We start from the raw sequence: 27,678 nt of genomic DNA, 5'->3' as shown, positions 1-27,678 counted from the left end.
ATTGATGCAAATGTAAGAAATCAATTTTGACTGAAATCCTAACAGGAACTTAGAGAAGCACCAAATCTCTTTTCCAAGTAGAAATGCACAAAGTGCTTCTCACTGCTCTTCTTCCAAAAGAAAACTATAACTCAACAAGAATAAAATTTACTCACTGAACTGTGTGGCTGTCAAATAAATAATAAGTGTTGTACACAAAGCATATGTTTATTTAAAATGGTTACAGGGTCCAAAAGATTGACTTAAAAATGAAAAGTTCACAAAAAGGTAACATAAGGTGTGGACACATCAGTATATGATGAATATACTGTCCAAAAATATCCAGGTTAACGCTCATGGATGTTTTGTTTATCAGTTGTGAACATGAAGGTGAATGCTTGTTTGTGTCCTGTTATTGGCTGGGAATTATTCCAGGGTGTATAAAGATGGAAGGAGGGATGATCAAATAACAGTGAATGTGGAATTGCATTCACATTCCATGTTATTTGATCATCCCTTTGACAAGGTGTTTATGAGCCATAGTTTGCCTCGTCGAAAGCTTTGCGAGCCCTCTTGAGCTCCTCATTCATGGTCAGCAGGTCTTTGACTCTGGCAAACTTTCTGGGATCCTTTCGAATGAGGAAAACGATGTCCTCCACCTGGACGCGACCCTGGCGCCCGATGGACATGGCTTTGTGGGTCATTTCTGTGATGAACTCAATCACCAGGTCTTCAAGGATATCCACAGACTCGGTGTACGGGTTCTGGTCGTCCCCGAAGCCGTACATCATGCACCTCAGCTCCTTGGAGAAGAGCCTCTTTCGACGGCCGTGGCACACATCCACACCGCTGCAGCTCTCGTCCAACTCTTCGTCAAAGCCGGTCTCGTCCTCCTCGTCTGCCATTCTGCTACAAATATAAATAGCTTTTAGTTATTTTTAGAACATACATTATTGTTCAGGGTGCCCCGTGCATTTCTATACATTGGGAAGACAATAACGATAATAACCATTTTTATTTATACGATGTGTTGAAATCAATAAAGAAAATGGTTCACTTCCTTCACCCCATATCCCAGCACTTTGCAAGTTCGTTGAATTTATCTGGTGACGATTAACATTAGTCCCAAAATGTACACTTTGCCCATTAACCCTGTTCCAGTTTGCGATTCATTTGGATTTGTTCCCGAGCCCAGTCCACGATATGTTTCAATTTGTTGTTCTTGGTAAACGCATGTTTAAAGGATTTGAAAATTTAAACATATATAACGTTACAATGAATAATCGTGGAAACGCTGTATTTAATCCAAGAAATCCTTACTTCAAAATTCTGCGTAGAATCAAAACAGTCTTTCTTCAATTTTACTTCCGGTTTGGTGTCGTTGACAGGAAGTGAGCCTTTATCAGAAATTGGAAGCTTTTTTGAAACACTGCCACCTTGTGGAACATCTCTTCCCACTACGCCCACTACGCGCGACGTGTACTTTTAGTTAGTGATAACCAAAACGAAATTATTTGTAACTTTATGATTTAGACTTAATAGCACCGATTAATGGCACATATTTCTAATTTTCTTTCAACGCAAGTGGACCGAAATCACTTCTAAGGACCATTCAGGGTCTGTATTTGTGTGAGTGTGTGCGTCGAACGAATGACAGCTGGCAAAAGAGTAGCTCTCAATTATTGGGTTGAGGCTCAAAACGGTGAAAATAAATGCAATTCCTAGCTGCTAAGGTTTATATTAATCACCAGAGTTCCCAACTAACCTTAACTGACAGTTGGAGACGTGTGGCGAATTCATCGTAATCGCGAAAATGGACCTTGTCGTTGGTTGTGACAATCAACCGCCTCAGCATTTCACAACTTGATTTCATCGATAACAGTGGTTACCCATAGCTTTTGAGACGCTAACGTTAGCTGTACTTAGAAAGTCAAGCTAGGCATTGAACGCTTTTCAACTCGCCGGAAATCAGTGTCCTTTTTTAGCTACATTAAGTGTTTCTTGTTTTTGTCACTACAGGTGTTTAAAAAGTTGGATAACGGTCACGCTGCAGATGACACTAGAAGCGTGTGTATGGCGGGCCCGGTCCAGTTCCTCTGCAGGACGCTCCGGACTGTGGGACTGGTTCTCTTCTACTATGTCTTCTCTATTGGCATCACCTTCTATAACAAATGGCTCATGAAGGTAAGTCGGTGTAGTTTTATTTGAGATAAAGTGGGCACTGTCTGTTGTAGAGGTTCATTACTAGGTCGCACCGAGTGACAAAATGTCAGTGGTGATATGAATCGGTTTTGATTTTAAAAAGTGCATCTAATAGTTCCACTAAAATATATCGAGATACCTAACTATACGTCTTTTCTTGGTGAAATTCATCTTTGAAGGAAATACATATCAAATTGTCCTTTATTGGAGAGATACACACCCTTGATTAAGGTTATAGTTAGTTTTCTGGATGCTGGAAGAGATTGATTGCATTCTGTAAGTCAAGGTACCAGTCGATACTCGTCTAGAACGATGACTCAACAGATTTGCAGAAACAAGACGTTCCAAATCAATGTCTTATTTTAAGAGGATTGTTTGATGTTGTCCGCTCCAAGAATGATCTGTGGAGAATATGTTGCATCTTGTAGCAGCCAGCTTCTAGCGTTCAGCAGCAAGTTGAGAGCACTAAAGAGCGAACCAGAGGTCTTGGGAGACACTGGATGTCAGAGAGAGGGCACAGCAGCAAAGTGAGACATGAAGATCGTGAGAATGAGATACAGGCAGAGAGAGAGACACACACAGAAAGAGAACACGCAGGTACCGCATTTGCATCCAGAAGTGCTGGACCATCAGATTTTTCAAAAACATTTGTCTACTTTTTCTTTGTGATTGTTTGTTTTTATATTCATGATAGACAAGTTAGTCTGTCTACCGTGCAAACAGTAATTGATACATTTAAATATCAGTGTTTTCAGGCAAATATTTACTGTAACTGACTACTACTGCATTAGTGTTGGTTGTCCATTATAGAAATAGAACTCAGTCTCAAAGCAATATTATTTTCGGTAGTAACCTCTCTCTCGCGCTGAGGTTTGTGGGTGAGAGGTACTGTTGATGAACATCTATTGCAGATATTTTGATTGCTTCGTTGAATGGGGGAAGTCAGCCCTAAAATAATATTTCCTATAATATGTTGCATGTTCCCCCACTAATCTTAACACGGCATTCTGATTAATATTGCGATTCTAGGATATAAATTGAGGAGCAACGTTACAACTGTGGGATATCAGTCCAGGAGCGTGGAGCGTGCAAGATAGTGTTTCAGAAAATGTAGACCAGGCAGCTAGACTCTGCCCTTTGACCCAGCCTAGTTGATCTTGCCATGGGCGGACAAACTCAATGTGTTGGGTGATTATTATGATGGTGTAAATTAGCCCTACTGTTATGTAACAGTGCGCTGACACATTTTCAGAAATTGACAAATAAAAGGGTTTAGTTGGTTATTTAATGGCATTTGTAATGGGTGGGCCAGGCTCTCCAGAGACTCACATATTGGTGTATAATCTCACAAAAAGTCAATTATGTCCTACTAGGAACACCCATTTTAGCCTCATGACAATTTCTGTGTAACCTCCTCCAGGGCTTCCACTATCCACTTTTCATGACTTTAGTCCACCTGGCCCTCAACTTCTGCCTGTCGGCCCTGACCCGACAGGTCATGCAGTGTTGGACAGGGAAGACTCGAGTTATTCTGAGCTGGACGGATTACCTCCGCAAAGTGGCTCCCACAGGTGAGACTGGTTGGGTTTGCATATTTTCACAGAGGAAAATATTAATAGCTGGACCTCGAGTTTTGAAAACAGAAAGAAAATAAGTCTCCTGATTTGCCACTTTACTTTAATAACAAGTGAGAAAAGAAATAAATAAAGAAATAAATAACATAATTATAATTTGATTAAAAAGTCATTTATTAGTTGTCTTAGCAGTGTTCTTCCTGTTCTTCCTCTTTTCGCCAGCCTTGGCGACCACACTGGACATCGGACTGTCCAATTGGAGTTTCCTCTTCATCACCATTAGCTTGTAAGTTAACAACGTTAATGCGTACTTATATAGTCTGTCAAATTGTCCTCTTGCTCAATGAGTTCTGTTTGTTTTTCAAGGTACACCATGACCAAGTCTTCTGCAGTGCTCTTTATTCTCTTTTTCTCGTTGGTCTTTAAACTGGAGGAGCCGGTGAGAATGCATGTACCAAATGAGACAGAATATGCTTTCAGAAAAATAAAATAAAAGCAGTTCCCAGGTTTTGCAATAACATGTCTGTTACAGGCTTTCGATAAAGAATTACAGCATACTCTTTAGCCGTTTCTCAAATCAATAATGCAGAGTATGGTCTTGTTGTTTTGAAGTCTTTTTCTTTCATTTCCTGGGCTCTGTTTCCACCAGAACCCATTCCTGATTGTCGTGGTCCTGCTGATCTCCTGCGGCTTGTTCATGTTTACGTTCCAATCGACCCAGTTCAACATGGAGGGCTTCCTCATGGTGCTGCTGGCGTCTTTCATCGGGGGGATCCGCTGGACCCTCACTCAGGTGCTCACGCAGAAAGCGGAGCTGGGTCAGTGATGAATTGTTGTCCATTGAATAATCGCAAGTGCTGCGCTATTGTTGTGGTGGTTACCTGAAGGCACCTTTGACCAATTTTGCCCCATCAGCTTAAACTGGAGCCTTTCGATTCCTATATGATGCTCATCGACCTCAACAGTTCTTCCTGCTGGGCAAATGGAAAGGGAAACTCCTCATTGAAGTTTTTCCCATTTCTTCTTCCCGTAGGCCTCCAGAACCCAGTCGATGCCATGTATCACCTCCAGCCTCTCATGTTTCTTGGCCTCTTTCCTCTCTTCCTGTATAATGAAGGTGAGATAAAACCTTGGCTGTGGCTTGCTCTTCAAAGACAAATGCCAACCAATTGTACGTATACATGGTGTTTGTTTGTAGGCTTGAGCATTAGCACTTCTGACAAGTTATTCCGGGGGACTGAGCTCTTGCCGCTCTTGCACTTGGTCTTCTTACTAAGCATCGGTGGAGTTCTGGCTTTTGGTCTCGGCTTTTCAGAGTTCCTGCTCGTCTCCCGAACATCCAGCCTGACGTTATCCATATCAGGGATCTTTAAGGTAAGCTTTGCAGTTGTTATAACATTAAAAGGAATGCAATTGGACACTTAGACAAGCAGTGTAATCTAGTTTCTGTCTCGTACTATTTTCCTGCAGGAGATATGCACTTTGGTTCTGGCAGCATCGGTGATGGGAGACAAAATGAGTGTCCTCAACTGGCTGGGCTTCGCCGTGTGTCTGTCTGGGATCGCTTTGCATGTCGGACTCAAAGTCCACTATTCCAAAAGTGAGTCCGGGTACATCTCTGCTGACTTTTGACAGCTATTGCAATGTGATGAATGAAAATTCCAAACATCAAGGTTATTGAAAGGTCATAATTGTGACTAAAAAAAGTTCCTGATCCTGCAACTTCACCAGCTCGGGTAGCCACTGAACTCCATGCCAGGATTTCTTTCAAGAAACATTGTAACAATATGTTATATTAATATGGTAGTCAGTGGTTAGCTAGCTATCTGGGGGTTAGCACCCTCTGTTTCAGTGAGACCAAAAAAGGCACGAAAATGAAGGAAGCCCAATAACATGTTAATCCTTCGAGTGGCTGAAATGAGGCCTATTGACCCCTATTTGTTCTTTTCTCCTTCAGACAAGAATCAGTCCTTACGACAGCTGAACAGTAAGAGCCCAGAGCTTGAGTTGCCTTTGCTGCGACATAATGATGATGAAGACTCCGCTGCTGAAAATGAAGACGAAATTACCCTCCACTGATATCATCAAATAGCCCGATGTCAGCCAGGTTTTTTTTTTCGCCTTCCTAAAACTGTTCCATGTACAGCCTACTGCCAAGGGGGAAAGGTAACAATCGTGTTGGTTCGTTTAATTTATAATCATTCCGTCATTATGGCTTATTAATGACTTGACCCAGAGAAGGAAGCATGTGAATCTGCTTTATGTAGCTTTTCTATTTCAGTGTCCACATCATATTTCAGTGTCCACATCATATGATTGAATTGTGAGAGAATGAGTCTGAAATTGTTCACAATGCCAAAGTAACATTTGGAGTATTGCTATAGAAAGCATAAAGGCTCGTAATTGTCATATTAAATTTCTTGTAACCCATTAAAGTTGTCAACCAACTTAAAAATACAGTAACAGTCCTTAGAGTACTGTAAAGGGGTTTATGGCCTCTTCTCAAATTATTTTCTTTTGCTTTTTTTGGATCAATAAACAAATGTAATATAAACCAAGTAGACGTAAACACAAAATGGAGTTTTTAAAAGGTTGGTGAAAAAATATTCAAATCTGTGTTTTATCTTTACGTGGCTTATTTTTATGTTATACGTACATTTGTTTGCTGTTCTTAAACATCGTACATTCCCCTAATCCTGATGTGTTTTAAGTGAAGTGCACCTATATGGAAAAAGTCTCACTCCTTTGACATCAACCTTTTGTAGGGAAAAAGGTGCTTGGAAACACATTTCCACAAATTAATTCATTTTAAATGGCAAATTATCAGATACCACTTTGGCTTAAATTTCAGATCCTAATTCAACCCAAATGTGCCTTATTTACCTCACACTTTTCAATTAAGATAAGTTTAATAGAAATGTACAATCCGGTCTTTGGTATACATGGAAAATGTTTATTATTATTAAATATTTTTTGTGGGATCCTGAAGATTGTGTCGCTTTTTGGGGAGAACATGCAAACTCCACATAAGGAGGGCCGGAGCTAGAATCAAACCCACAACCTCCTAACTGTGAGGCGGACGTACACATCAGTGTCGCCGAGCCGATTTATGGGAAGATTCAGATTATAAAAAACCCAATATTGATCATTCATGCGGGATTTTAGTTTTGGATATTATTTACCAGTGTAAAATGTTGACCATAGTTTTGAGGATTCAATGTTAATGGTTGAACAAATGTCATTTTGGGGGACTTTATTATATTTACTAGTTTTGAGGTACAAGATTTTGTTCAGACAAGATTTTGGTGCCCAACTACAAATAGGTGTTTGATCACGTGCTTATGTTGTTGCTTTATGAATTTCAATCCACGGAATTGCATTAAGATGTGGGTTTTTACTGGCACATCCAATATGGCGGACGCGCCGGTGTATCGGTGCAACATAGATAAACCCCTCAAAGCGGTATCTTAAGTCCCTGTGATGTCTATGATGCCACGCCCATGAAGGAGAGGCCACGGTGCCTGGCTAAGTTTTGGAATCACGTTACGTTACTCCACACGCACACACGCACAAGCCGGTACCGGAGAATTAGGTGCATAATTACAGTGCTTGCAAGACTTTGTAGTTCGTTGTCATTAACATCAGACATTTGGACACAATATACTGTAAAATGTGGACGACTGATTAGCCTTGACCCGAGGCAGCACTGTCATCAGGCAGGTAAGTGCTCACCTTGCTCCTCCCGCCTCTCCACACGGCAAAACCCCTTGGTTGTTGTTTAGGGTTCTTTTTTGACTCGTAATGGTGAGAAAGTTTATCTTCTCAACTATTTCTGATGTTGTTGTTTTTATCCTTCTTCATTACGAAGCAGGTGCGTTCGAATCTTTGCTAGCCGAAATTAAAACGCTATCTTTGTGTGAAGAATTTTACAACTAATATGCTGAATATATATATAATATATATATAGAGAGAGTGTGTTATTTTTACAAATGAGTGGTTTTTATTTTCCTAAATATGCTAATTGTCGTCACGATGTATTAGAATAATTGGGAAGTATTATTATGCTGATATATTTTAACTCTCTGACAGTGTTCACATTTGCAAATAACCACTTCTACATCTTTCCTAGAAAATCACAATGTCCCGCCCAGTGATAAGCTGTTTTTCGAACAGATCGTGGGTTCCTTTACTCTTCTGTAGTACTTAACCTCATTTGAGGGCATCATTTGAGAACCAAGCTACAGTTAATGTCATTATTATTGCTTTACACTTCCAGAAACCATAAAAAGGGGTTCAAAATGGAGCATTACATAACGATGCTACTTTTTGTGTGTCTGACAGGTCGCCAGACACTTAGTCAGACAGGTACACACAGCGAGTGTAGTTCACAGCAACAGTCAGGCAAGCACAGACACATGTGAGGCATGAGAAGATGAAGAGCGTCAGATCTGCTTTATCCCGCTGTGGATTATCAGGCGAAAAATCAGCTGTTTACTGTTATGGCTATCCATCTATCCATTAAACATATGGGGAACGCAAGTGAGCCAGAGCCTATCCCAACCTCGACTTAGCATTTACATTACACTTCGAAAATAAGCACCCTCACAGACAATCTTGTTACTTTTATGAGCTCTTTTAAAGAGTAGTGTGAGTCTTAATATTACAGACCTGTGTGTGTTTGGAATTACCTTTATGAAGTCCGAGAGTCTAATGGAGCACTAGCATCAGACTCGGTCATAAAACCTTTCCCACGGGAAAGAGGATGAGTGTTATGTTACAATTGCTTTGTGTGTTTTTAGGTCTTGCGTCCCTTCACCAACCAGACAATCTTCTCAACATCATCGTCGTCATTTCACAGGATCATGTTGCATTTGTTGTTTGTCATCCTGATACTGTCATCAAAAGTCCATGGCCAAGGTAGACCATCGGCATCACCGTGTCATGCTAAATTTATAAACAACTACGATTCATATTTTTGTTTTTTGGCGCTTGCAAAGTATTGCCTGCCTCTTTTGAAAGGCTATTGTTGTTTGCTGAGCTGTGTGAGCGAGCGCTCATCTAGCTACACACTTGAGACCCAATTTGAACCCTTCAGAGATCCTTGACCCAAACCACACAGGCAAGCAAAAGGGATGTTTTCAGCGCTGGTGGGTCATGGTATCCATAGAAGCACTAAGAACACCGTTCCGTTCATGTTCAATCTTCTCCCTCTTCTTTGTCTCCACCACCCTTTCCCCTCATGCTCTATCTATAACTCAACCACGTTACGTCCAAAACAGTGACACACTGTAACTCTGTGACGGTACCCTGACATAACCTCTGACCCTCATGGCCCGCCTTAGCATCCCTTCCTGTCTCTTGGCGGGATGGGAGGACAGGACGTGCTTTGACGGAGAACGCGGCAGCTGCAGCGGGGGTTGGACGGAGGGTGGGAAGGCAGAAATATGAAAGATGCTGCTTGTTGGGAAACCCCCTGGTGGAAATCATGCAAATGAAGCAACAAAAGATCATTTTGGGGAAGGAAGTGACATGGAAACAACAGGAGACGTGGAGAAAGTTCCTGAAAGTTCCGCTGGTTTATTTCTGTCACCACACATGTTAAACTCTGGGCAAAGTGCTCGACTAATATCTTGTTGTGGTCTTCCTCATATCTTTGCCAAGGTCGTCTTAAGCTGACGGTCCTGTCCGAAGACAGATTGCAGATGAAATGGAAAGAGAGTGAGAGTCCCGTTCAAGGCTACAAGGTCCGAGTAAGACCCATCTCAGGTGAGCCTCATTTGCAATGGGCAATGTTATGTAGGGAAATGTCCAACGCGGAGAAAACGTAAGATATGCCTTAACAAGTAACACTTGAGTTTGTCACACTTGATGTTTGGACACGATACCAACTTCAAAGTAAAGAACATTTTAATATTGCTTTTCATGTAAGCCAGATGGAGCTAGTGTCAGTCACAAGCACTGGTGGAGGTAGGGGGGAGGGGATGTAATATTGGGAGAAATCACAATATATATTTTTTTTCCAAAATGGTTCAGCTACAGATTACCATAGAAAAGTAGAACATGGATCCCGAGTTAATTATGTGATGTTTGTCAAGTTGCAATATTACTTAGGCAATGCCCTATGTGGTGTCATTCACAATGGCTGATAGAACTCCCCCTCGCCCCCATTGGACAATCTAAAAGGCATTGGACTTATACATATTCCCCTGTTTATGACTTTGGCACGCTTCCTTTTGGCCATCAACCAGATTATCCTGATTTAACCTTAGGAATGCAAGTTGATCCCTGCAGCCAGAACCAAAAAACCTGTGACAACTTGCTGCCTGACCAAAGGAGATATTTCTAGTACCATTTTTTTCATCCTCTTTTTCAAATCACATTAATTATTCTAAAGATAAAATCATCACTGGCAATTTGCACATCTTGCCGAGTGTCACCAGTAAAAAAAAAAGCAGCAATTTAAAACCTAACAAATTTGACAATGCTTTTATTGGACCTACTGTGGAGACAAATTCTGCTTTTTATCATATAAATTATAGTGTGTTTTTTTTTACCCTAGACGTGCCACAGCCGGAGCTCATGTTGACCACCACAAGAGGGCGAGCAACTGTGGCAGGATTGGACTCAAGTCAGGAGTATGCCCTCCAAGTTCTCGTACTTAATGGGACCATGGAGAAACTTCTGGCAAAGCGTCGATTCACCTGTAAGAGATGCGCCAAGGTGGTTGGCAGATATTGCAAGGGTTGAGTGACTGGTAAAAGCTCCAAATAGGTCAACGAATCAGTCTTTCATTTGCTTGTTTTATATTCATAGCAAAAAAGTCTTCAAAATGTTAGCAGCGATTACTGTAACGACCACTACTCCGTAAGCAATACATTACAGCTCATTACATCGTATTTACACATTTTGATGACATCGCTCATGTTGTACCCAGCAATGCGGATGGCATGTCAGCTCGAGAACCACGCCACTAGTTGTAGGTTACTGTGTCGAGTCGCACATGCCCAGGCAGGCCTCATCACCTCAGCATGAAAATTCGTAACAGTAGCTGTCGTGCTGGAATGAATGGTGGAAGTCTGGGAGCTTCTTTGCTCCCTACCTTTTGACTCCCTCCTTTGCTTTGTAATTATCTCAAGGCCTGCCAACGGATTCCCGTTTGAATGTTTCACCCTCAACTTTTTGACAGAGCAAACCACAGTGAGCCACTGAAGGCGCAGTTTTTATTAGCTCAATTTAAAAGTGTCTTTATTCAGACACTGTAATAACTCACAAAATGGAGTTACATTCCCAGCCTTAAGGAACCGACGTGTAAAAAGGGCTATTGTCTCAACTAGTGGACAGTCTCCGGGAGGAGGAGATGGTCCGTAATGGCCATAAGAGGAAGCTGTTGCCTGGTGGCTCTGGATCAGGAGACCTGGATGATGGAACGGAGTCTCTGCTGACTCTGTCTACTGTTCTGTATCCAGACCCCCTAACCACAACTGTTTCCACCATCAATGCAGGTAAATTATTTTGGTATATACGAAGAACACAACGCACACCATTCCTTGAATTTCATGATGGGGGTTCAACTGAATGCAGATAAGATTCAACAGAGAAGTTTCACTGGTCTTTTCGGTAGCCTGTGATCTCTGTACAGTAAACTTCATACCCTGCACTGAAATGTGCACAAATACATATTTCCCAAACTTAAGTTGACCAGTTAGCTTCTTTCTGAGGGGGCTCTAGCGCAAACCACTTTTTTTTTTTTTTACCCACAATATTTTGTGGTGAATGACCATCTTACCGCAGTTACCATTCCCTTCCTTCTCTCTGCCAGAGCCACCCACTGTAGAACCCTCTCTTGCACCCATGGATGAGCCGCAGGACAAGTCCAGCAAAGACAAAAGGAGGAGGAGGAAAGAAAAAGAGCGGGAGCGCTCCAGGGTGGAAATCAAGGATGAGCAGGGAACCGCAGTGGGCAAAGAGGAGAAAGCACACAAGACACCACTTCCAACCCAAACGGTTACAGGTAACCTCTGGTCCTCCTACAGCCACACCTAAGCTTGGCCCAAATTTGATTACCAGTTTGGTTAACATTCAAAGCAAGATTCCTCATTTGCCAAACATTGTTGTCGAACAGATAGTATCAGATCTCGCAGGATTAGAAAAAGTTACTCTCCCTCTTATGTTCACATTTGCATTTGATCATTCATTTTCTTGCAGTTAATAAAACCTAAAACATTTTTAAAACCAGAAAATGTATATCAGGTATTATTTTACCTTAGAAAATTTGCGAAAAATCTCGTCTCGTTCTTGTGGGCGAAGAGAAGAAGAAGGCAGTGTCACGTCCTTAAGATTGATTTAAAGAAGGCTGACATGATATAATGGCTCTTAAAATAAAGGGGCTTGAAAACAGAATGGGATGACAGTGTTTACACAACAGGAAAAGATAATGAAAAGCCACGTTGTTGGGCCGCAGGGCACCTGTCGTCACTTTTCAAGGAAACGTGCATTTACACGGATGTTTAAGTACACGTCATGCCGACACATGCTACGTGCATTTGGCATTTTCTATTAAGTCTAAAACTATAATGCAGCAGAAAAATAGGAACCTGTTGTCTTTTTTCAAGGTCCGTTTCCGAGGAAACCTTTCGAGTGCGGCACCGATGCTGCAGCAGACATTGTGTTTTTGGTGGACGGCTCGTGGAGTATTGGACGCACCAACTTCAGGCGGGTCAGGGACTTCTTGGAGGGACTGATGACACCCTTCCGCATCGGGCCCAACCACATTCAGATTGGTGAGGTTTGATTTCTATGAGTTTAGTGCAATGTTGTAACGACACACGTTTTGCTTTCATCACCTATCAGCGTGTATTTAATCGCTCGCCAGTTTGAAACGTGTAAAATTTGCTTCATTTGACGAGCGTCAGTTTCAGATTCAATCTCGGTTTGTCTGTTTGTTTGGATGATGTGGGAAAAAGTTAGTTCTGTCAACATGAAGTGTTCCTCATCCAGGCCTCAGCCAGTACAGTGGAGACCCACGAACAGAGTGGCAGCTGAACAATTTCACCACCAAAGAACAACTGGTTGAAGCAGTAAGGAATTTCAGATATAAAGGAGGAAACACTTTCACAGGTAGTATCTGGCTTGAATTCTTTTTATATTGTTAATTATTTCTTCAGAAAGTGTTTATTGGCGCGTTCGTCTCTAGGTCAAGCGCTGCTCCACGTCATGGAGGAGAACATGAGGGTGGAAGCGGGCGCGAGGTCGGACACACCTTTCTTCCTTGTGCTCTTGACAGATGGTAAATCGCAGGATGACGCTATTGCGGCGGCAAACCGACTCAAGAATGCGGGAGTGGAGATCATCGCTGTAGGTGAGATTTTAATGAGAGACGCTGGCGTGCTATGAATTGATGCGAAAGATATATTGTGTATGCTTGATGGAGTCGTTACATGAATTGCTGACATTTTTGTGGGAAACAGGTTGTGGAGTTTGCTTGGCTTGTAATTGAAAGCAAGGTATAACATGTCATCAAAGCAACACATTTGATGGGTTCTTTCACTCTACTGTGGCTTGTGTTTCTTTTCACATCCCACCTTTCCGTGTTGTCTGATCGACTGGCTTTCATGCAATAATTGGGAAACTTTCTGTTTCAACCATGAGTTGGTATCATACAAAAACGATGCTGCACAAACTTATTCCAGATTTGGGCCCAAAAATATACTTGAGTTTGCATTTGCCTTTAGGGGTTAAGAATGCCGATGAAGCCGAATTGAGGCAAGTGGCTTCAGAACCGGTGGATTCAAATGTCTTCAACGTCAACGACTTCCATCTGCTCAGCAAACTGGTGGCCCGATTGGTTCATATCCTGTGCGGGAGAATAGAAGATCGCGGAATCATAAAAAGTAATGTAGCACTCACAACACCGACACAATGGACCCTGTTTTCGTTTTGAACGCAAGTCTGGCACTAGACGCAGAACAAGGGGCGTGGCTAGATCGGGTTTTAGCAATTTTGTAGTCTGTCTCCCTCTGCCCCCTTGAGGACCTTGCCGCTATTGATTTACAACTCCAGTCTTGTTTGTGCATGTAATAGAAAATACTAGAAGTGGCTCGCACCTGAACAAAAATCAAGATTTGCCCGTTTTTACGTCCGAACGTACATGCTCGTATTTAAGCACTATCGTGAATACACTCGCTGCAAAAACACAGCCCTCAATGTTGGATGTTGCAGATTGTAAATGCAAATTACAGTCTCTTTGATTTGACCTTTTCAACACGCGCCATCACATCCCTTTTTCTAGAAAGTGAACCGGAACCTACATCAGACCCGACCCTCTCTTACCCGAGTCCGACTGACCTCCGCTTCTCCAACCTGGGCTCCAGAGAAGTGATGCTCCACTGGACCAACCCTGCAAAGCCCGTCCAGCAATTCAGGGTGGTCTACCATAGTGCTGAGGGTCAAAATCCTCAGGAGGTCAGAAACCTTTCATTTGATGAGAGCTCCTTCTGTCTTTATGCCAATGTCTACAGTGCTGCAACAATTTTTACGATTGCGTCTCTGACAGAGTGTAACTTTTCTCTCTGACTCCAAGGTGGTGTTGGCTGGCTCACAGTCATCTGTGCTGCTTCAAGGCCTCTCTTCACAGACACTGTATCATGTATCCATTTTTCCTGTGTATGAACAAAGCGTTGGCCTGGCACTCAGGGGAACTGTCACCACAGGTGAGACTTTTCGCCCCCTCCTTAATAAGCCTCCACACACAGTTAACTTCCATCAATGTATGATTCGTTACTGTGTTAACCTCCATCCAAGTTCTCTGAAATGATTTTAAAGAGTAAAATAGATTTTGCTTTCCAAACAAGGCCAGGCACACAACGCCAGGTCCAAATGAGTATATTTCTAAATTCGCCTTTACTCCTGCTGTCCTCACCTTCAATCCTCTCTATCTCTCTTAGTACCACTCTCTATGCCAAGCAACCTGGAGGTGACGCCTTCCTCGTACAGCACGCTGCGAGTGAGCTGGGGTGCAGCGCCGGGGGCCACCGAGTACCTGATTCTCTATTCGGCGCTCAACCACGGAGAGCCTGATGATGCCAAGGAGGTGAGAACCGGACCTCACTGTTTTTGAAATGTCATTACAAGGTAAATGGCTACAATACTGACACCACTGGGGATGAATTCTTTGTGTCTTTTATAATTGTAGTAATGTTTCAATTTGACTGTAGGAGAAGTTTGGTGCGGAACGGACAATGTTGGAGCTGGCCACGTTGCATCCTGCAACGGACTACTCAGTCACTCTTTATGCGCTCTACGATGAAGATTCCAGCGATCCAGTCACGGCTGTTGCTACCACATGTAAGGCTGCTTCCCATACCCCTTTTATTTTTTTTAACTCCTTCTACAGTATTACCCTGTCATCTTTTTGTCACATTGTCCACTACTTTTTCTATTTTCGCTCTGCCTTACAAAATCTTCTGCTCTGTGCTCTTTCATGCTTTCACTCTTCTGACTGTAAAATCTCTTCAACAAAACTCGAGTGCATTGAAAGTGAATACAGGTATGTTGGCTAATTGCGAGGAGGTTTGGTGGAACTAGCGAAACCAAAAGCATCATTTTTGTTTGCATCATCTTCTCTCTCTCCATCCTGTCCTGTTTAGTTCCTCTCCCGCCGCCCGCGAGTGTGAGCTTTCCTGTGGTGACCCACAGTATGCTGAGAGTAAGCTGGGTGCCTGGAGCTGAGGATGTCCCCGGCCATAGAATCACTTACAGCACTAACCATGGCAGTGAAGTCAAGCAGGTAACATCTTTACAATTATTATTCTTTTATTTATCTTTTTGCTGTAGTTTTAATAAACAGTGACACCTAGTTTGCATAGATGGAGTTTCCCGATTTGTGTCTTTATGCTGCACTGGCAGATATCTGATAACAAGCCAATTTTGCACCGTAGTTACGATTTCATTTTCCCAGGTGGAGGTTACCGGGCAGAGCTCTGTGCTGGTACAGAGCCTTTCCTCTCTGTCCAGTTATCTGGTATCGGTCCAGTCTCGCTACCCACAAGGCCTGTCTGCAGCCCTCACAAGTAACATCACCACATGTAAGACACTTAGACCTCTCCCCTACCGTGAAAGTCAATCCATATAGAAATTAACTTCCATGTTTCTCCTTCACAGTGAAAGTACCCGCTCCTTCAGACTTGAGGGTGACCAATTTTTCCGGTAGTGACATCACCGTACGTTGGGAGGCTGCTGCTGATGATGTGATATCTTACCTCATCAAGTGGATCTCCCTAGGTGGAGGCGACTTGAGACAGGTAGGGCGTTCTGTACAGATTGATCGGACTACTGTAAAGCAAGTTATGTGTTTGTCGTAAAGCTGAAGGTGAGTGGAGAGAGTGAAGGGGTCATCCTGGAAGGGGTGGAGGATGACAAAGAATACCAGATCTCTCTGTCTGCACTGTATGGAGATGGAGCTCAAAGTGAAGCTGTGGCTATACGCTATAGCACACGTGAGTCACTCATAGTCGCTACACATGTTACACACCAAACACATTTCCCTTCATCTCTAGCCTGTTAGTTAGTTAGCCTGTACTAGCGCAAAAGTCCAGAGCAGGTCACTCACAGACGCTTCTTCTCTGAAGGTCGGATATTTTCAAAGTCAAAGTCAGCTTTATTGTCAATCTCTCCACATGTCAAGACACACAAAGAAACCGAAATTACCCTATCTGCAGGGTAGGTGCGTTTTCTACCGCATGTCAAATTTCCGCCTTGTTTGCGGCATCTCATTGGTCTTTTAACACAGAGTGTCGCTCATGTGAAATGCCGTCAATGGGAATCCTTACGAAGAGTGGCCAGTTGCCTTCAGCTATGTTTTTTAAACGGAATCGACTCAGAAAACTCTTGGCTAACGCTTGATTATTAGGTTGTGAAAAAATGGCTATGGCAAGCAAAGGGCGGAAATGCGACTGTTATAAGCAACTTGCGATTGATCAAATTATTTATCGCGTTAAATCTACTACAAAGAGCATCACAAGAGCAACAAAAGATGGTTTAAATTATGTAAATGTTGAAGTATTGGTGATTCATTGTAAACACTCTTTCAGTGATGAATGAAGAAAGTTTAAGCTTCATTTGGTCACATCTGTCTTGACATAGTCTTACAAAAGAATATTCTGTGAGCCTGGAAAGATGAGTCAAAATGCTCTAAATTGGCTCAAGAGGTTCTTTCCTTTTTTCTTTTTTTATTTAAATAACTGGCAATGAAAGGGAACCTGCTGTCTCTTTCAATATCATTGCTTCTTTGCTTGTTGTCTCTCCCCCAAAGTGGCTGGTGGGGGTCCGTCCAGCGTGTCCGTCTCCGAGGAGACGCCGGTCAGCATGCTGGTCAGCTGGGTTCCCCCCAATGCTCATGTCTTGCAGTATCGCGTCTCTTACAGTGCACTGACGGGAGCTGAGAACCAGGACAGCTCTGTAAGCGCCACCTTGGCATCAGCGCTTTCTTTAATTGCACAGTGGACCTGAGAGGCACGTTGTTGTGTTCAGGTGTTGGTCCCGGGTGGTGAAAAGCGCGTGGTGCTGGACTCGTTAGAGCCAGACACACGATACAGCATCCTGGTCACTGCTGAATACCACAACAAAGAAGGAGGCGGTGGTTCGGCTCAGGGCAAAACCAGTAGGTCAAACACACAATCGTTTTTATAGGCCGGATATTTGTACATCAAGTCAAAATGACACTCCTTTGCTGCAGCCAGTCTACGAGTAAGCAGTGTGAGCGTTGTGCGCTCAGACCACTCCAGTATCTGTGTTTCTTGGAGACCGCTTTCAATTGTGGACGGATATCGGATTGTTATTCAATCCGTCAAAGGTGATTTTAGATGGAATTGTTTAGTTTGCTATTTTGCTTCAAAGTCTTCATAAGTGTAGTGAACCCAATTTTCTGACATGCCTCCCGAGTACAGACAAAGTGTCTATGGAGGAAAGAGTGGACGCCTTCACCAGCGCTCAGTGTTTCGCCGGACTACAAGCGGAGACGCTGTACCGCATCAGTGTGCACTCAATTCTGGGACCAGTAGAGGGTGCTGCCGTCTCCATTCTGCATCCAACAGGTCTGAGGTGATCGCACTTAACACCCAGTGTAGAGCTTCATGATACTGACACACCTTTTTTGGCCTTATCATAAGAACCTGTAGTATCAGAGGCATACATTTGAGTTGAAAACATGGAAGTCTTTCAGGTTTTACTGGAGTGCCATAAGTTATAAGTGAGATTGTCTCACACAATATCCTCAAACGTTCTCATGTTTAGTAATGCATGGCTTTCGGTAGTATGTACCCTTTTGAGTTTCCAGTGTATCATGGCATTATAAGGAAGAAAGATGTGTTGAATAGTCGTACTTGATGATTGAACATTACTGCATTTTTTTTCACAGCTCAGGCCCCAGCCAAAAGTCCTGTCAATCCTCGGCTATACCCAGTTCATAATGAAGGTGAGCATATTCTGTCAACTTGTTTACATGAATAATTATTGATGGTTTCATCTACGTTTCATGTCCATAAAATAAGTGTACATTGATCAATGGCTGCAAATATATTAAGATATGCATTAATACTGTGAAGGAAAGTAAATCGCCCTCCTTTGTCATAGTTTGTCCCGAAGTCACCATCAGAAACAGCATCGTTAAAGGTAAGACATCACTCCCATAGTGACAAACCACTCCTTGAAAAAGAATGCCAGCATTCTCACAAAGTCCCACACTTTGCTATACGACATGTGCATGTCCAGGCTTTGACATGATGGAAGCATTTGGCCTCACTCCAAAAGCCCACTCGTCTGTGGATGGAGTCGCCGCAGAGCCTTTTGTCTTCAACACACTTCCCGCCTACACTTTGTACAGAGACATCCAGCTGACACAAAGCACCAAGTGAGCCACCATCTTCCTCTTCTGTACATCTGCTGTCACTAATGTAGTAGAGCCTCCAGGGTAACCATTTGGTTGAAATTCTCTGTTAGCTAAGAAGTAGCTTCATGTGACTTTGATAGTTTTGACGCTTCCTTTTCATTCAGTGGCTCTTTCCCTCTAGGTTCATCCACCCCGTAGGCTTCTCTCCCGAGCACACCATCAGTATCGCCTTCCGCCTGCTACAGGAAACGCCCAAAGAGCCCTTTACCCTCTGGCAGCTCACAGATAATGACTACCAGCCCAAGATGGGTGTGGTGCTGGACCGTGAGTTCTTCATCTTCACGCTCCCATTTGTGGTCATTCGATCGTCTATCGCACAAGATTCCTCGAGGAACTCTGTTGTCGGCGTTACTCGGCAAAATGTCTTGAGTGACCACTGGCTTTGTTAATTTAATGAGAATGTTAATGTCTCTTTGACGAAATAGGACACATACAATTATTAGCAATGACAATTATTTAGGTTCAATAGTTTTCAGAGGAGTAGCATCCTGAGACATTGTTGTGCCTTTGAACGTGGATGGAAGGTCATTACAGAATTGGAATGACAAATAACTGAGGTTTTTTTGAATGCACACATACCAAATTTGAACGATTATGTATTGAATTTATGAAATATCGATAGTCCAACTACGCCCTGATATCATGTCTTTTTGCCCTTTCAAACTAGCTTTGAGCAAGCAGCTTGTGTACTTAAGTCTGGATTACAGAGGTGAAGTGCAAGAGTTGACCTTTGACCAGCCGCAGGTCCACAGGCTGTTCTACGGTAGTTTTCATAAGGTGAGCAAATACGACTGCGTTTGTATTTGGTCACTGCAGTTTCTCAAAATAAGTGGGTGAAAGGTCGTTCATTGTAACACAATGTTGAGTTGATTTAAATTTTGAGAAATGTATTGGATTTCTTCGTCTGTGATCGGCAGGTGCACCTGTCTGTCAGCCAAGTGGGCGTGTCCCTGTCTGTGGATTGCCAGCACGTGGGTGAAAGGCCCGCCCGCCCTCTCGGCAGTCTGCCTACGGACGGCTTCGAGATGCTGGGGAAGTTGACGAGGACCAGAGGACCCCAAAGTGGCTCCGCTGCGGTACTTTGACTTTCAATCCAGGCACAACAAACGAATCAAATCCACTCCCTCGAATGAATAAAGACATCTGTCACATGTTCAACATTTATTCTGTGTTCCTTGTCACCAGTTCCAACTGCAGTCATTTGAGATAGTGTGTAATACGACGTGGGCTACGGAGGACACCTGCTGTGACCTGCCCGGAGTGGTCAGTCATCTTTCTGTGTTTGCATCAACATAACACTCGTTGCTGAGGTGGACTGTACTTGAAACCCCCAAGCAGTCCAGTTCAATCAACCATCGAAGTTTGGTTGACTTACTGTTATCTCTTTGCCACAGAGAGACGAGGATAGTTGTCCTCCTCAGCCCTTCTCATGTACCTGCTCCTCCGACATCCCAGGAGCTCCCGGTTCCTCTGGTCCTTTGGTATGTCCTTGCCAAAAATTCAATTAAAAGCAGAGAATACGAGGTAGCCAAGTCATTGTATTATTATTTTTTTGCTCCCAGGGCAAGCCTGGTCCTCGTGGTGATAAAGGTGCTAAGGGTGAACAAGGACACAAGGTAAATGTAGTGAGGCATTTTTCATTGAAAACAAATGGAAACATCCCAGAATAACCCCGCCTATAAATTCCTCAAATAATTCCGGGATTTATGTCCCACAAATTCATATTGGTAGCTACATATACCAATGAAATACGACTATTTACAGAGACATAAGAATTTATATGCATAATGTGATCTCTGAATCATTCCTTGAAACAAAAAATGTGTTGCAGGGTGAGATGGGTCCTCCTGGAAAACCTGGACTCGAGGGAAGTCTTGGAGCAGTGGGCAGCAGAGGGCCTGAAGGAATAGCTGTGCAAGGCAAAGTAGTGAGTAACCTTTCTTGCCATAGGTACTATACCATAGTTACCTGGTACAGTGGTCTGAAAAGACAAACAAGAGCGTAACTAATGAATTGGCCAGAGGATTATATCATGCATTATTTTCAAAATAATAATAATATTTGGCCGGAGTTTTAAAAGCCAATATAATGTTCCTTTTTCGTGAAACAGTAAATGTTGTTAAGTAGGTGTAGGCAGGACGTAAAGGACATAGAATGGGTGACAGAACATTATTTTGTGTGAATCACAACCTTCTCCGTCCTCTCGTATCTCCATTAAGACACAATGTTTAAGTATTTAGATGTTCTTGATTAAAGGTAGTATTATTAGTGTTAAAATTGGTTCCCATTTCTGTTGCACTCCCTCTTAATATATTTCAAATACAACTAAGTCAAACATGACGTTTTTACATGTGAGAAAGGCGTCTTTTGTTTTTATAGAAGAAATATGATTACGCGTTTGGCTGAAAGAAAACCATCGACCATATTCCTCCTCTTAGGGTCCACCTGGAAAAAGAGGAGAAAAAGGAAATCTTGGAAGAGTTGGACTACAGGTGACATTGCACAGCTGTCTTCTGTAGATGTTAGTGTCAAGAAGCACCAAGCCATCCACTCATGGCTTGGTCTCTGTGATTTCTTTTCTGTAGGGTGTACCAGGCCCTCAAGGCCCCAAAGGGGAAATAGGCCCTCCAGGCCCCATGGTGAGATGACCGTACAAAAAATAGTAAATATTGGGTTCCTGCATGTCCTCATCTTGCTGTCTAACAGGGCATCCGAGGTTCTGAAGGCAACATGGGCCCCCCTGGCCCTACTGGATCAAGGGTAAGATGGAGTTTTATTTTGTTACGAGGATGTGTGGATACATAATGTGTGCCTATGTGTGCACCTTGGCATAGAACTAGGGTCAACAATCTTTATCAGTGTTTTCTGATTCATCTTCTCTTACCTTTGTGGCTTTTTTTTTTTTAAACTATAGGTGAGTGTTGGTTTCACCTCAAATAGAGCAAAATCCAACTCTGAAACTATCCAGAGTGTAGTTGCCCTTTTGCCCCTAGTTAGTTGGGATAGGCTTTTGCAACCTTGATAGATTTCTGACTTATTTTTCCTTGCATCCTTAATGCCTTTCTTTATATTATGAGATTTTTTTATGTCCAATGTTTTTCATTGTAGTAATGTTGCATTATTGTACAGGGTTTCCAGGGCATGCCAGGACACCCGGGACCCAGTGGAGAGAGAGGCTACACTGGACCTAACGGCGCTACGGTAGGAACAATGGAACATATGGCAAAAGCCGTCATTGGGTTCATTTATATTCATTCATATACTTTGGGGGGGGGGGGCTTACAGGGTCTTCCAGGGAGTAAAGGGGAACAAGGAGAGAAGGTAAGTTTCAATAGCCCTCTGATGATTTTAATTAAGAAATATTTGCTAGTGTAATACAGTGAGCCCCTAAAACAGAGAGAGTGTCTCGAATAATTGGAAACAGGAAACATTTGTTGCCTTTTATAAAGTTCAGAGACAGGTACGTTTGTAAGTAAAAGTCATGTAATACTGTTTTTAACATGTTTTACAGGGCGAACCTCAGTCCATGGCCATGATCTTCCAGCTCGTCACAGAGGCGTGTGAACAACTTGTTCACAGTATGAAACTCAAGTTGAATTATCAAATCCCACCATTTTTCAAAAAGAAAAAAAAAAGGCTCTGAATTTGCACAAAACCGTGTTCAAATTACCCTGTGGGTTATTTGTGTTGAGTACACATGCACAGATCCACACACAAGTGTGAATTACTGGCTTGGTGATGAAGTGCCTCCTCCGTGAGGGAAAATAGAATTCCTTTTATGGGCACGCACTTTTTTCTTTACACTCTGGGCTTCCGCAAGCGCGAGCCGCTTACCTTGCCGCAACTACATAGCTTCACTCCAGTTGTTATGGTAATGAAAGCTTTACTCCTTGGCCCTGCAACTAGCAATGAATCATTCTCATGAGGCCGGACCACTCTCAAAGCAATTTACTTTCAGCAAGACTTTCAAGAAATTTGTAAAGTAAGGTTTCATTTTTGATTTTGGGAGTGTTTTGATAAAAAGCCTGTCACTGACATGTTATAAGGGGCACCTGGTAATGGTTAGGGGGACAATTGCATTATTGTTTTTTCTCACATCCAACACGAGCATGGCTTGCTGATTTGAATTGGTGTATATTTGTCAGAGGAGGTGAGGAAGTTGGATTTGTTCATCGATGACATGAGTCGGAAGCCGGTTCCCGCAGAGGAGCCCGAGGGGCCTCCAGGGGAGCCAGGGGTACCGGGTGCCAGGGGTCCACCAGGCCCCAGGGGCAACCAGGGGAATATTGGACCCCAAGGGAGACCTGGCAAGCCTGGGTATCCTGGAGAACAAGGTCATTCTCACAAAGATATTAACTTCTTATTCTTGAGTTATTCAGAGTATATGTATGTATTTGCCTGATCAATTGTCTCCTCTACAGGAAGATCAGGGTTGCCAGGAGAAAAAGGTGATGCCGGGACTAATGTTCAAGGACCCCCGGGGGTCAGAGGCCATGCAGGTACATCTTACAATTATTGAAAAGGTGTCAAATTGCCAATAATAATAGTTTGAACTTTAAATACAGTATACATATTACAAGCTATGATCCAAAAGCAAAAAGTTTGTTCCATCCACAGGTCCCATCGGTGAGTCCAAGATTGGCACGCCAGGGCCCAAAGGAGAAAATGGAAAGTCGGGACCTTCGGGGATTCCCGGCGCTCCTGGCCAGCCGGGCGAGATCGGACCTTCCGGAGCGTGTGACAGCAGTGGAGGCTGCGACAGATTTTCTCAGCAAACGGGTTAGCATTTCTACTCCACCAACAGCAGTTGCAACCTCCATATCTGTCTTCTATACCAGTTGTCCTCTTTCGAAGCAAGGCTGAGATGGCTTACATTTATTACTACTTTTTTTCCCCTTTATGTCTATGTAGTTTACATCAAATTTCACTTGTGAGTCATGGTGACATTGTGTCTACGTCTGTGTGTGTTCCTTTCCAGAAGACAATTATTTCGGCTACCAGCCTTGAGAGAAAGTTTGAAATATCAAGTGGTGATGACGTCACAACAGTACACCTGTTTACATTGACCATGCTTCTGGAGTTCAGCGCATGCCAGTATTGCGCTCCTGAGCATCAGTCATCGGAGAAAGCCAAAAAGAAGAAGGAAGAGGAGCACTTGCCTGTGATGTCACACTGGTCTAAGGAACCAGCAAGCACGAGTGTTATTGTTTTGATAAGGATTCGAGTCTTCAGCAACCGCTTCACCAAGCTCTTTCTGCTTGGAACCCTTAGGTGCTGTTTTATAAGCCAATTTCGCACTGATACAATTTTTAATTATTTTATTAGTTATGCACTGTGTTGTAGTTTAGTCATATGTCTTACATTTCGTTTGAGTTTCCATTCTAACCTGAACTGCCTCAAAAACAATGTTACTGCATAATCCATGGTGTAAGGTTTATATAATGATCCATGGCACAGATGACTGTGAGAATTTTGTGTATGATATGTATATTGTTAAATATATTGAGTGTATACAGTTATTTGTGTTATTTGTGTTTTTTTGGGGTAAGTTTTTTGCTGATATTAAACTTTAAATCATTGTCTGCATTGTCATTTCATGCTCTTGGTTTTAGAATGCGTGCGTGCGTGCGTGCGTGCGATATTTGAACAGTAAAAAAAAAAAATCGTTATAGATAAAATATTGCACGCCAAACGTTCGACTGGGTTCAGCTTTTCGTTGGAAGCGCAAACATTTTCAAATAATAGGATTTATTGACGTTGATGATACGGTTTTCTCAGTTTTGACCGCAACTAATTATAAGTCTATATAGCTAGTAAAATTCTGAAAACTGTGCCTTTTTGGTGCATTTAATGGTAAATATAAAAATGCCTCGTTATAATTGTTGTAAATTACTTTGGAATTATTAAACCGGAAGTGATTTTGCACTTCGTCCAGCATAGAGAACTTCAGAAGCGGTGAGGTGAGCGACGCGGACGTCGCCATGACAGCCAGGAAGACTTCAAACTCAAAGCAAAACAATGGGGATAAATATTCGGTGTTATTACCCACCTATAACGAAAGAGAAAACCTCCCTTTGATTGTGTGGCTTTTGGTGAAATATTTTGATGAAAGGTGAGTTCAGGAGAACTAGCAGAGCTGCTCGGCTAGGGATTTTGTGCTAAACGACCCAGTGATGAGCTGTCACTAATTCTAGATCGACCCCTCGCTTTTTAATCAAATGTCATTAGGTTGAGAAAATTGCACAAGCACGTTGAATTTTAATGTCCCGAGTTTTGCTTGACTTTTTGCAGTATCGCATTATTTACTTTTTTTCCCTCTCAGTGGTTACAAATACGAAATTATCGTCATTGACGACGGAAGCCCCGATGGAACATTAGAGGTGGCCGAACAGCTCCAAACAATATATGGCGAAGACAAAATTGTAAGTTATTTTTTATATTTTAAATTAATTATCTGTTTTGCACATATATGTGACGCTCGGGTTATTAACATGCATACGTTTTCTTCCTGCAAAGCTTCTTCGGCCACGAGCATCAAAGTTAGGCCTGGGTGAGTACAAAATGGTTGAAGAAAAAGAAAAAAACAATAATTGTGCGTTACAGGTATTAATGGACACTTGTTTCCCTTCCCCCTCAATATAAAAAGGCACTGCTTATATCCATGGCATGAAGCACGCAACAGGAGATTTCATCTTCATAATGGATGCTGACCTCTCCCATCATGTGAGTGCAACCTACTCATTCACTGTGTCAATTAGGATGTATTAGGAAACAAAATATGAATGTTCTTTGTCTTTTTGTATTATTATTCCAGCCCAAATTCATCCCAGAATTCATTGCGTGAGTATTTCCTTCTTTTTTTGGGAGGGGGTTAGATTAATTATATTGTTAAGCTTTAACGTGTTTGTATAAACACTTCTATCATGCTAGATAAGCCGTTAAAAGTTTTTATTTATACAACAATCACATGTTGTGTCATTGTTCAGGAAACAGAAGGAAGGCGATTACGATTTGGTGTCGGGTACACGATACCGAGGCAACGGCGGTGTCTATGGATGGGACCTGCGCAGGAAACTCATCAGGTAACAAAGGTGACCCGATGGGAACATGCACAAACTTGGCCAGGCTGGCATTTCATTTTCTCGTTTCTGTCTCGCACTCAGTCGGGGTGCAAACTTTCTGACACAAGTGCTGTTGAGGCCCGGAGCTTCTGACCTCACGGGAAGCTTTAGGTAAGCTTCAGTGTGACCAAATGATTTTTGCCTTCTTTGGGTGTTCCTCAAGTGAGATCTAAAATGTTATTTTCTATAAATATGACACCATTTTCAGCCCTCTTTAAGGAAATTAGATCATCTCATGTGACAGACCTAATGTGTTTGCCCTACGTGCACATCAGATTGTATAAGAAGAAAGTCCTTGAGAGTCTGGTTGAGCGCTGCGTGTCCAAAGGTTACGTCTTTCAAATGGAAATGGTTGTCCGAGCCAGACAACTCAACTACACTGTTGGAGAGGTGAGTTATTCGCATCAAACCAGGCCTGGGAAGACTGCTCCCTATCTGGGGTCTTTCTGGAGAGGGTCACACTAAATGGAATTTGGAGAAGGGTGGGGTGAATATTTGTTGCTGGTATTCACTTGAAACTGACTAGAGCTGTCACTATTGATTTTATTTTAAATAAATGGTCATAAGGTTTGATTATTCCATCTAAGAATTGCAACAGCTCACAAGATGCAATGGATGGCTGAATGGTTAATACCGCTCCTTCTGAGTACTGAGGACACAGGTTGAGATCTCAGTCAGGCTAGCACACCCGTGAACCTTGTGAGGATAAAACGGTTCAAATAATAGATGAATGAAAAGCGTTCTGATTGATTTGGTTGCTTGGCTGCAGTATCAACTTTCCACCAATAGAGGGTGATACTCAAACATGAAACAGTCATGAAGAAGTAAGACAGATTCTGTTTTGCTCTATCTGACATGGGGTGTCTTGAATTTGAGGAGACTAATGGTTTACTCATTTGACTTCTTTTTTAGGTTCCCATCTCTTTCGTGGATCGAGTCTACGGCGAATCCAAACTGGGAGGGAATGAAATTGTGTCATTTGTGAAAGGCCTGCTCACGCTTTTTGTCACGACATGATCAATCCATATATGCCAAATGACCTGAGAGAACTGTATATTGAGAACGTGATACAATTTAAATTGGCCTGTGATATGAAAAAGATTCCTCAACCTTGTTTTATGTATTGATAACAAATTATAAGCGCCCATAAGTTAGAAGTCAATTGATTCGCTTGATACTGGAGGCCATTTCGAGTTGGACATTCTCATTGTGCTCCTCAATTGACTTTGCACAAAGTGGGTATGCTGTCCCATCATCCCCAAGGCAACATTTGACAAAAATAATGCTGGATGTCAGAACGGGTGCGCCATCAACAATTTGGATAACCCACCAAATATGTTCAATCACAATGTTTGAGATACACAAGGGTACCAGAAACTTGTTTGAGTCTAATTCTGCCGGATGTGATGCATCCCAAATGGGAGGTGGTGACTGTTTCCTTGCATTTCTTTTTAACCAATCATGTTGCAATATACTAACTGACTGTTTCACTGCACAATGTGCAGGTTGTTCATCAACTTCAGAAAATTAAAAAAATAAACCCCACAACAGAGCCAAAGGGTCAAGTCATGTTTATTTATATAGCCCTAAATCATAAGCAAGTCTCAAAGGGCTTCACATGTACAACAATTGACAATTTGGGAACCATTTGTTGTGAACAATTTAGCGTGGACAATATGTGACGCTGGGAATTGCCCAGAAGAAGAAAGAAAAATCTACCCTCGGGAAGTTTCATATTACATCGACATCAAAAGTCGAGAAAAGAACGACTCGGAATGGACACAAATTACCAAACGCAAATCCCACCCACTGATAAGCGTGTCATATTGATCGATTCATATAATTGTTTGCTTGTACT

The 27,678-nt window shown here is 42.5% G+C and overlaps 4 protein-coding genes across 9 annotated transcripts; 3 read left to right on the top strand and 1 right to left on the bottom strand.

Moving 5' to 3' along the window:
• Nucleotides 1–188: 188 nt before the first annotated feature.
• taf13 (TATA-box binding protein associated factor 13) lies at nucleotides 189–1,886 on the bottom strand. 3 transcript variants are annotated; one of them, XM_061297884.1, is made up of 2 exons: nucleotides 1,745–1,886; nucleotides 189–888 (listed from the first exon to the last, which is right to left on the bottom strand). In XM_061297884.1, exons 1-2 carry the CDS (start codon nucleotides 1,777–1,779, stop codon nucleotides 510–512), a joined length of 414 nt encoding a protein of 137 aa, XP_061153868.1. In that variant the 5' UTR covers nucleotides 1,780–1,886; the 3' UTR covers nucleotides 189–509. The 3 variants fall into 3 exon arrangements, with proteins under 3 accessions (XP_061153868.1, XP_061153877.1, XP_061153887.1); XM_061297893.1 differs by lacking the exon at nucleotides 1,745–1,886 and adding an exon at nucleotides 1,300–1,376; XM_061297903.1 differs by lacking the exon at nucleotides 1,745–1,886 and adding an exon at nucleotides 1,300–1,376 and having other exon boundaries at nucleotides 189–885.
• slc35c2 (solute carrier family 35 member C2) lies at nucleotides 1,402–6,743 on the top strand. Its single transcript, XM_061297842.1, has 10 exons — nucleotides 1,402–1,596; nucleotides 1,999–2,163; nucleotides 3,602–3,752; nucleotides 3,978–4,041; nucleotides 4,122–4,194; nucleotides 4,405–4,573; nucleotides 4,789–4,872; nucleotides 4,954–5,129; nucleotides 5,226–5,355; nucleotides 5,713–6,743. Exons 2-10 carry the CDS (start codon nucleotides 2,053–2,055, stop codon nucleotides 5,832–5,834), a joined length of 1,080 nt encoding a protein of 359 aa, XP_061153826.1. The 5' UTR covers nucleotides 1,402–1,596; nucleotides 1,999–2,052; the 3' UTR covers nucleotides 5,835–6,743.
• A 503-nt stretch (nucleotides 6,744–7,246) lies between these two features.
• On the top strand, nucleotides 7,247–24,279 carry LOC133167192 (collagen alpha-1(XX) chain). 4 transcript variants are annotated; one of them, XM_061297823.1, is made up of 42 exons: nucleotides 7,247–7,475; nucleotides 8,555–8,672; nucleotides 9,417–9,521; nucleotides 10,315–10,458; nucleotides 11,090–11,257; nucleotides 11,575–11,766; nucleotides 12,368–12,535; nucleotides 12,753–12,872; nucleotides 12,949–13,113; nucleotides 13,487–13,645; nucleotides 14,044–14,216; nucleotides 14,335–14,464; nucleotides 14,699–14,844; nucleotides 14,969–15,098; nucleotides 15,401–15,540; nucleotides 15,712–15,838; nucleotides 15,915–16,054; nucleotides 16,117–16,249; nucleotides 17,065–17,210; nucleotides 17,283–17,412; nucleotides 17,488–17,604; nucleotides 17,699–17,845; nucleotides 18,169–18,225; nucleotides 18,384–18,422; nucleotides 18,522–18,660; nucleotides 18,821–18,963; nucleotides 19,367–19,476; nucleotides 19,617–19,775; nucleotides 19,885–19,962; nucleotides 20,094–20,180; nucleotides 20,262–20,315; nucleotides 20,531–20,626; nucleotides 21,138–21,191; nucleotides 21,285–21,338; nucleotides 21,406–21,459; nucleotides 21,829–21,900; nucleotides 21,985–22,020; nucleotides 22,211–22,277; nucleotides 22,845–23,033; nucleotides 23,121–23,198; nucleotides 23,317–23,478; nucleotides 23,678–24,279. In XM_061297823.1, exons 2-42 carry the CDS (start codon nucleotides 8,618–8,620, stop codon nucleotides 23,704–23,706), a joined length of 4,692 nt encoding a protein of 1,563 aa, XP_061153807.1. In that variant the 5' UTR covers nucleotides 7,247–7,475; nucleotides 8,555–8,617; the 3' UTR covers nucleotides 23,707–24,279. The 4 variants fall into 4 exon arrangements, with proteins under 4 accessions (XP_061153807.1, XP_061153799.1, XP_061153817.1 ...); XM_061297815.1 differs by lacking the exon at nucleotides 7,247–7,475 and adding an exon at nucleotides 7,487–7,559; XM_061297806.1 differs by lacking the exon at nucleotides 7,247–7,475 and adding an exon at nucleotides 7,519–7,626.
• A 343-nt stretch (nucleotides 24,280–24,622) lies between these two features.
• Nucleotides 24,623–27,372, top strand: dpm1 (dolichyl-phosphate mannosyltransferase subunit 1, catalytic). Its single transcript, XM_061272730.1, has 9 exons — nucleotides 24,623–24,811; nucleotides 25,022–25,121; nucleotides 25,216–25,249; nucleotides 25,346–25,422; nucleotides 25,514–25,539; nucleotides 25,686–25,781; nucleotides 25,863–25,931; nucleotides 26,096–26,210; nucleotides 26,733–27,372. Exons 1-9 carry the CDS (start codon nucleotides 24,681–24,683, stop codon nucleotides 26,835–26,837), a joined length of 753 nt encoding a protein of 250 aa, XP_061128714.1. The 5' UTR covers nucleotides 24,623–24,680; the 3' UTR covers nucleotides 26,838–27,372.
• Nucleotides 27,373–27,678: the final 306 nt, after the last annotated feature.

This window comes from Syngnathus typhle, linkage group LG2, assembly GCF_033458585.1.
Source record: "Syngnathus typhle isolate RoL2023-S1 ecotype Sweden linkage group LG2, RoL_Styp_1.0, whole genome shotgun sequence".
NCBI lineage: Eukaryota > Metazoa > Chordata > Actinopteri > Syngnathiformes > Syngnathidae > Syngnathus > Syngnathus typhle.
Note: the sequence above shows the minus strand (reverse complement) of the source record. Positions and strands in the feature narration are given on the sequence as shown.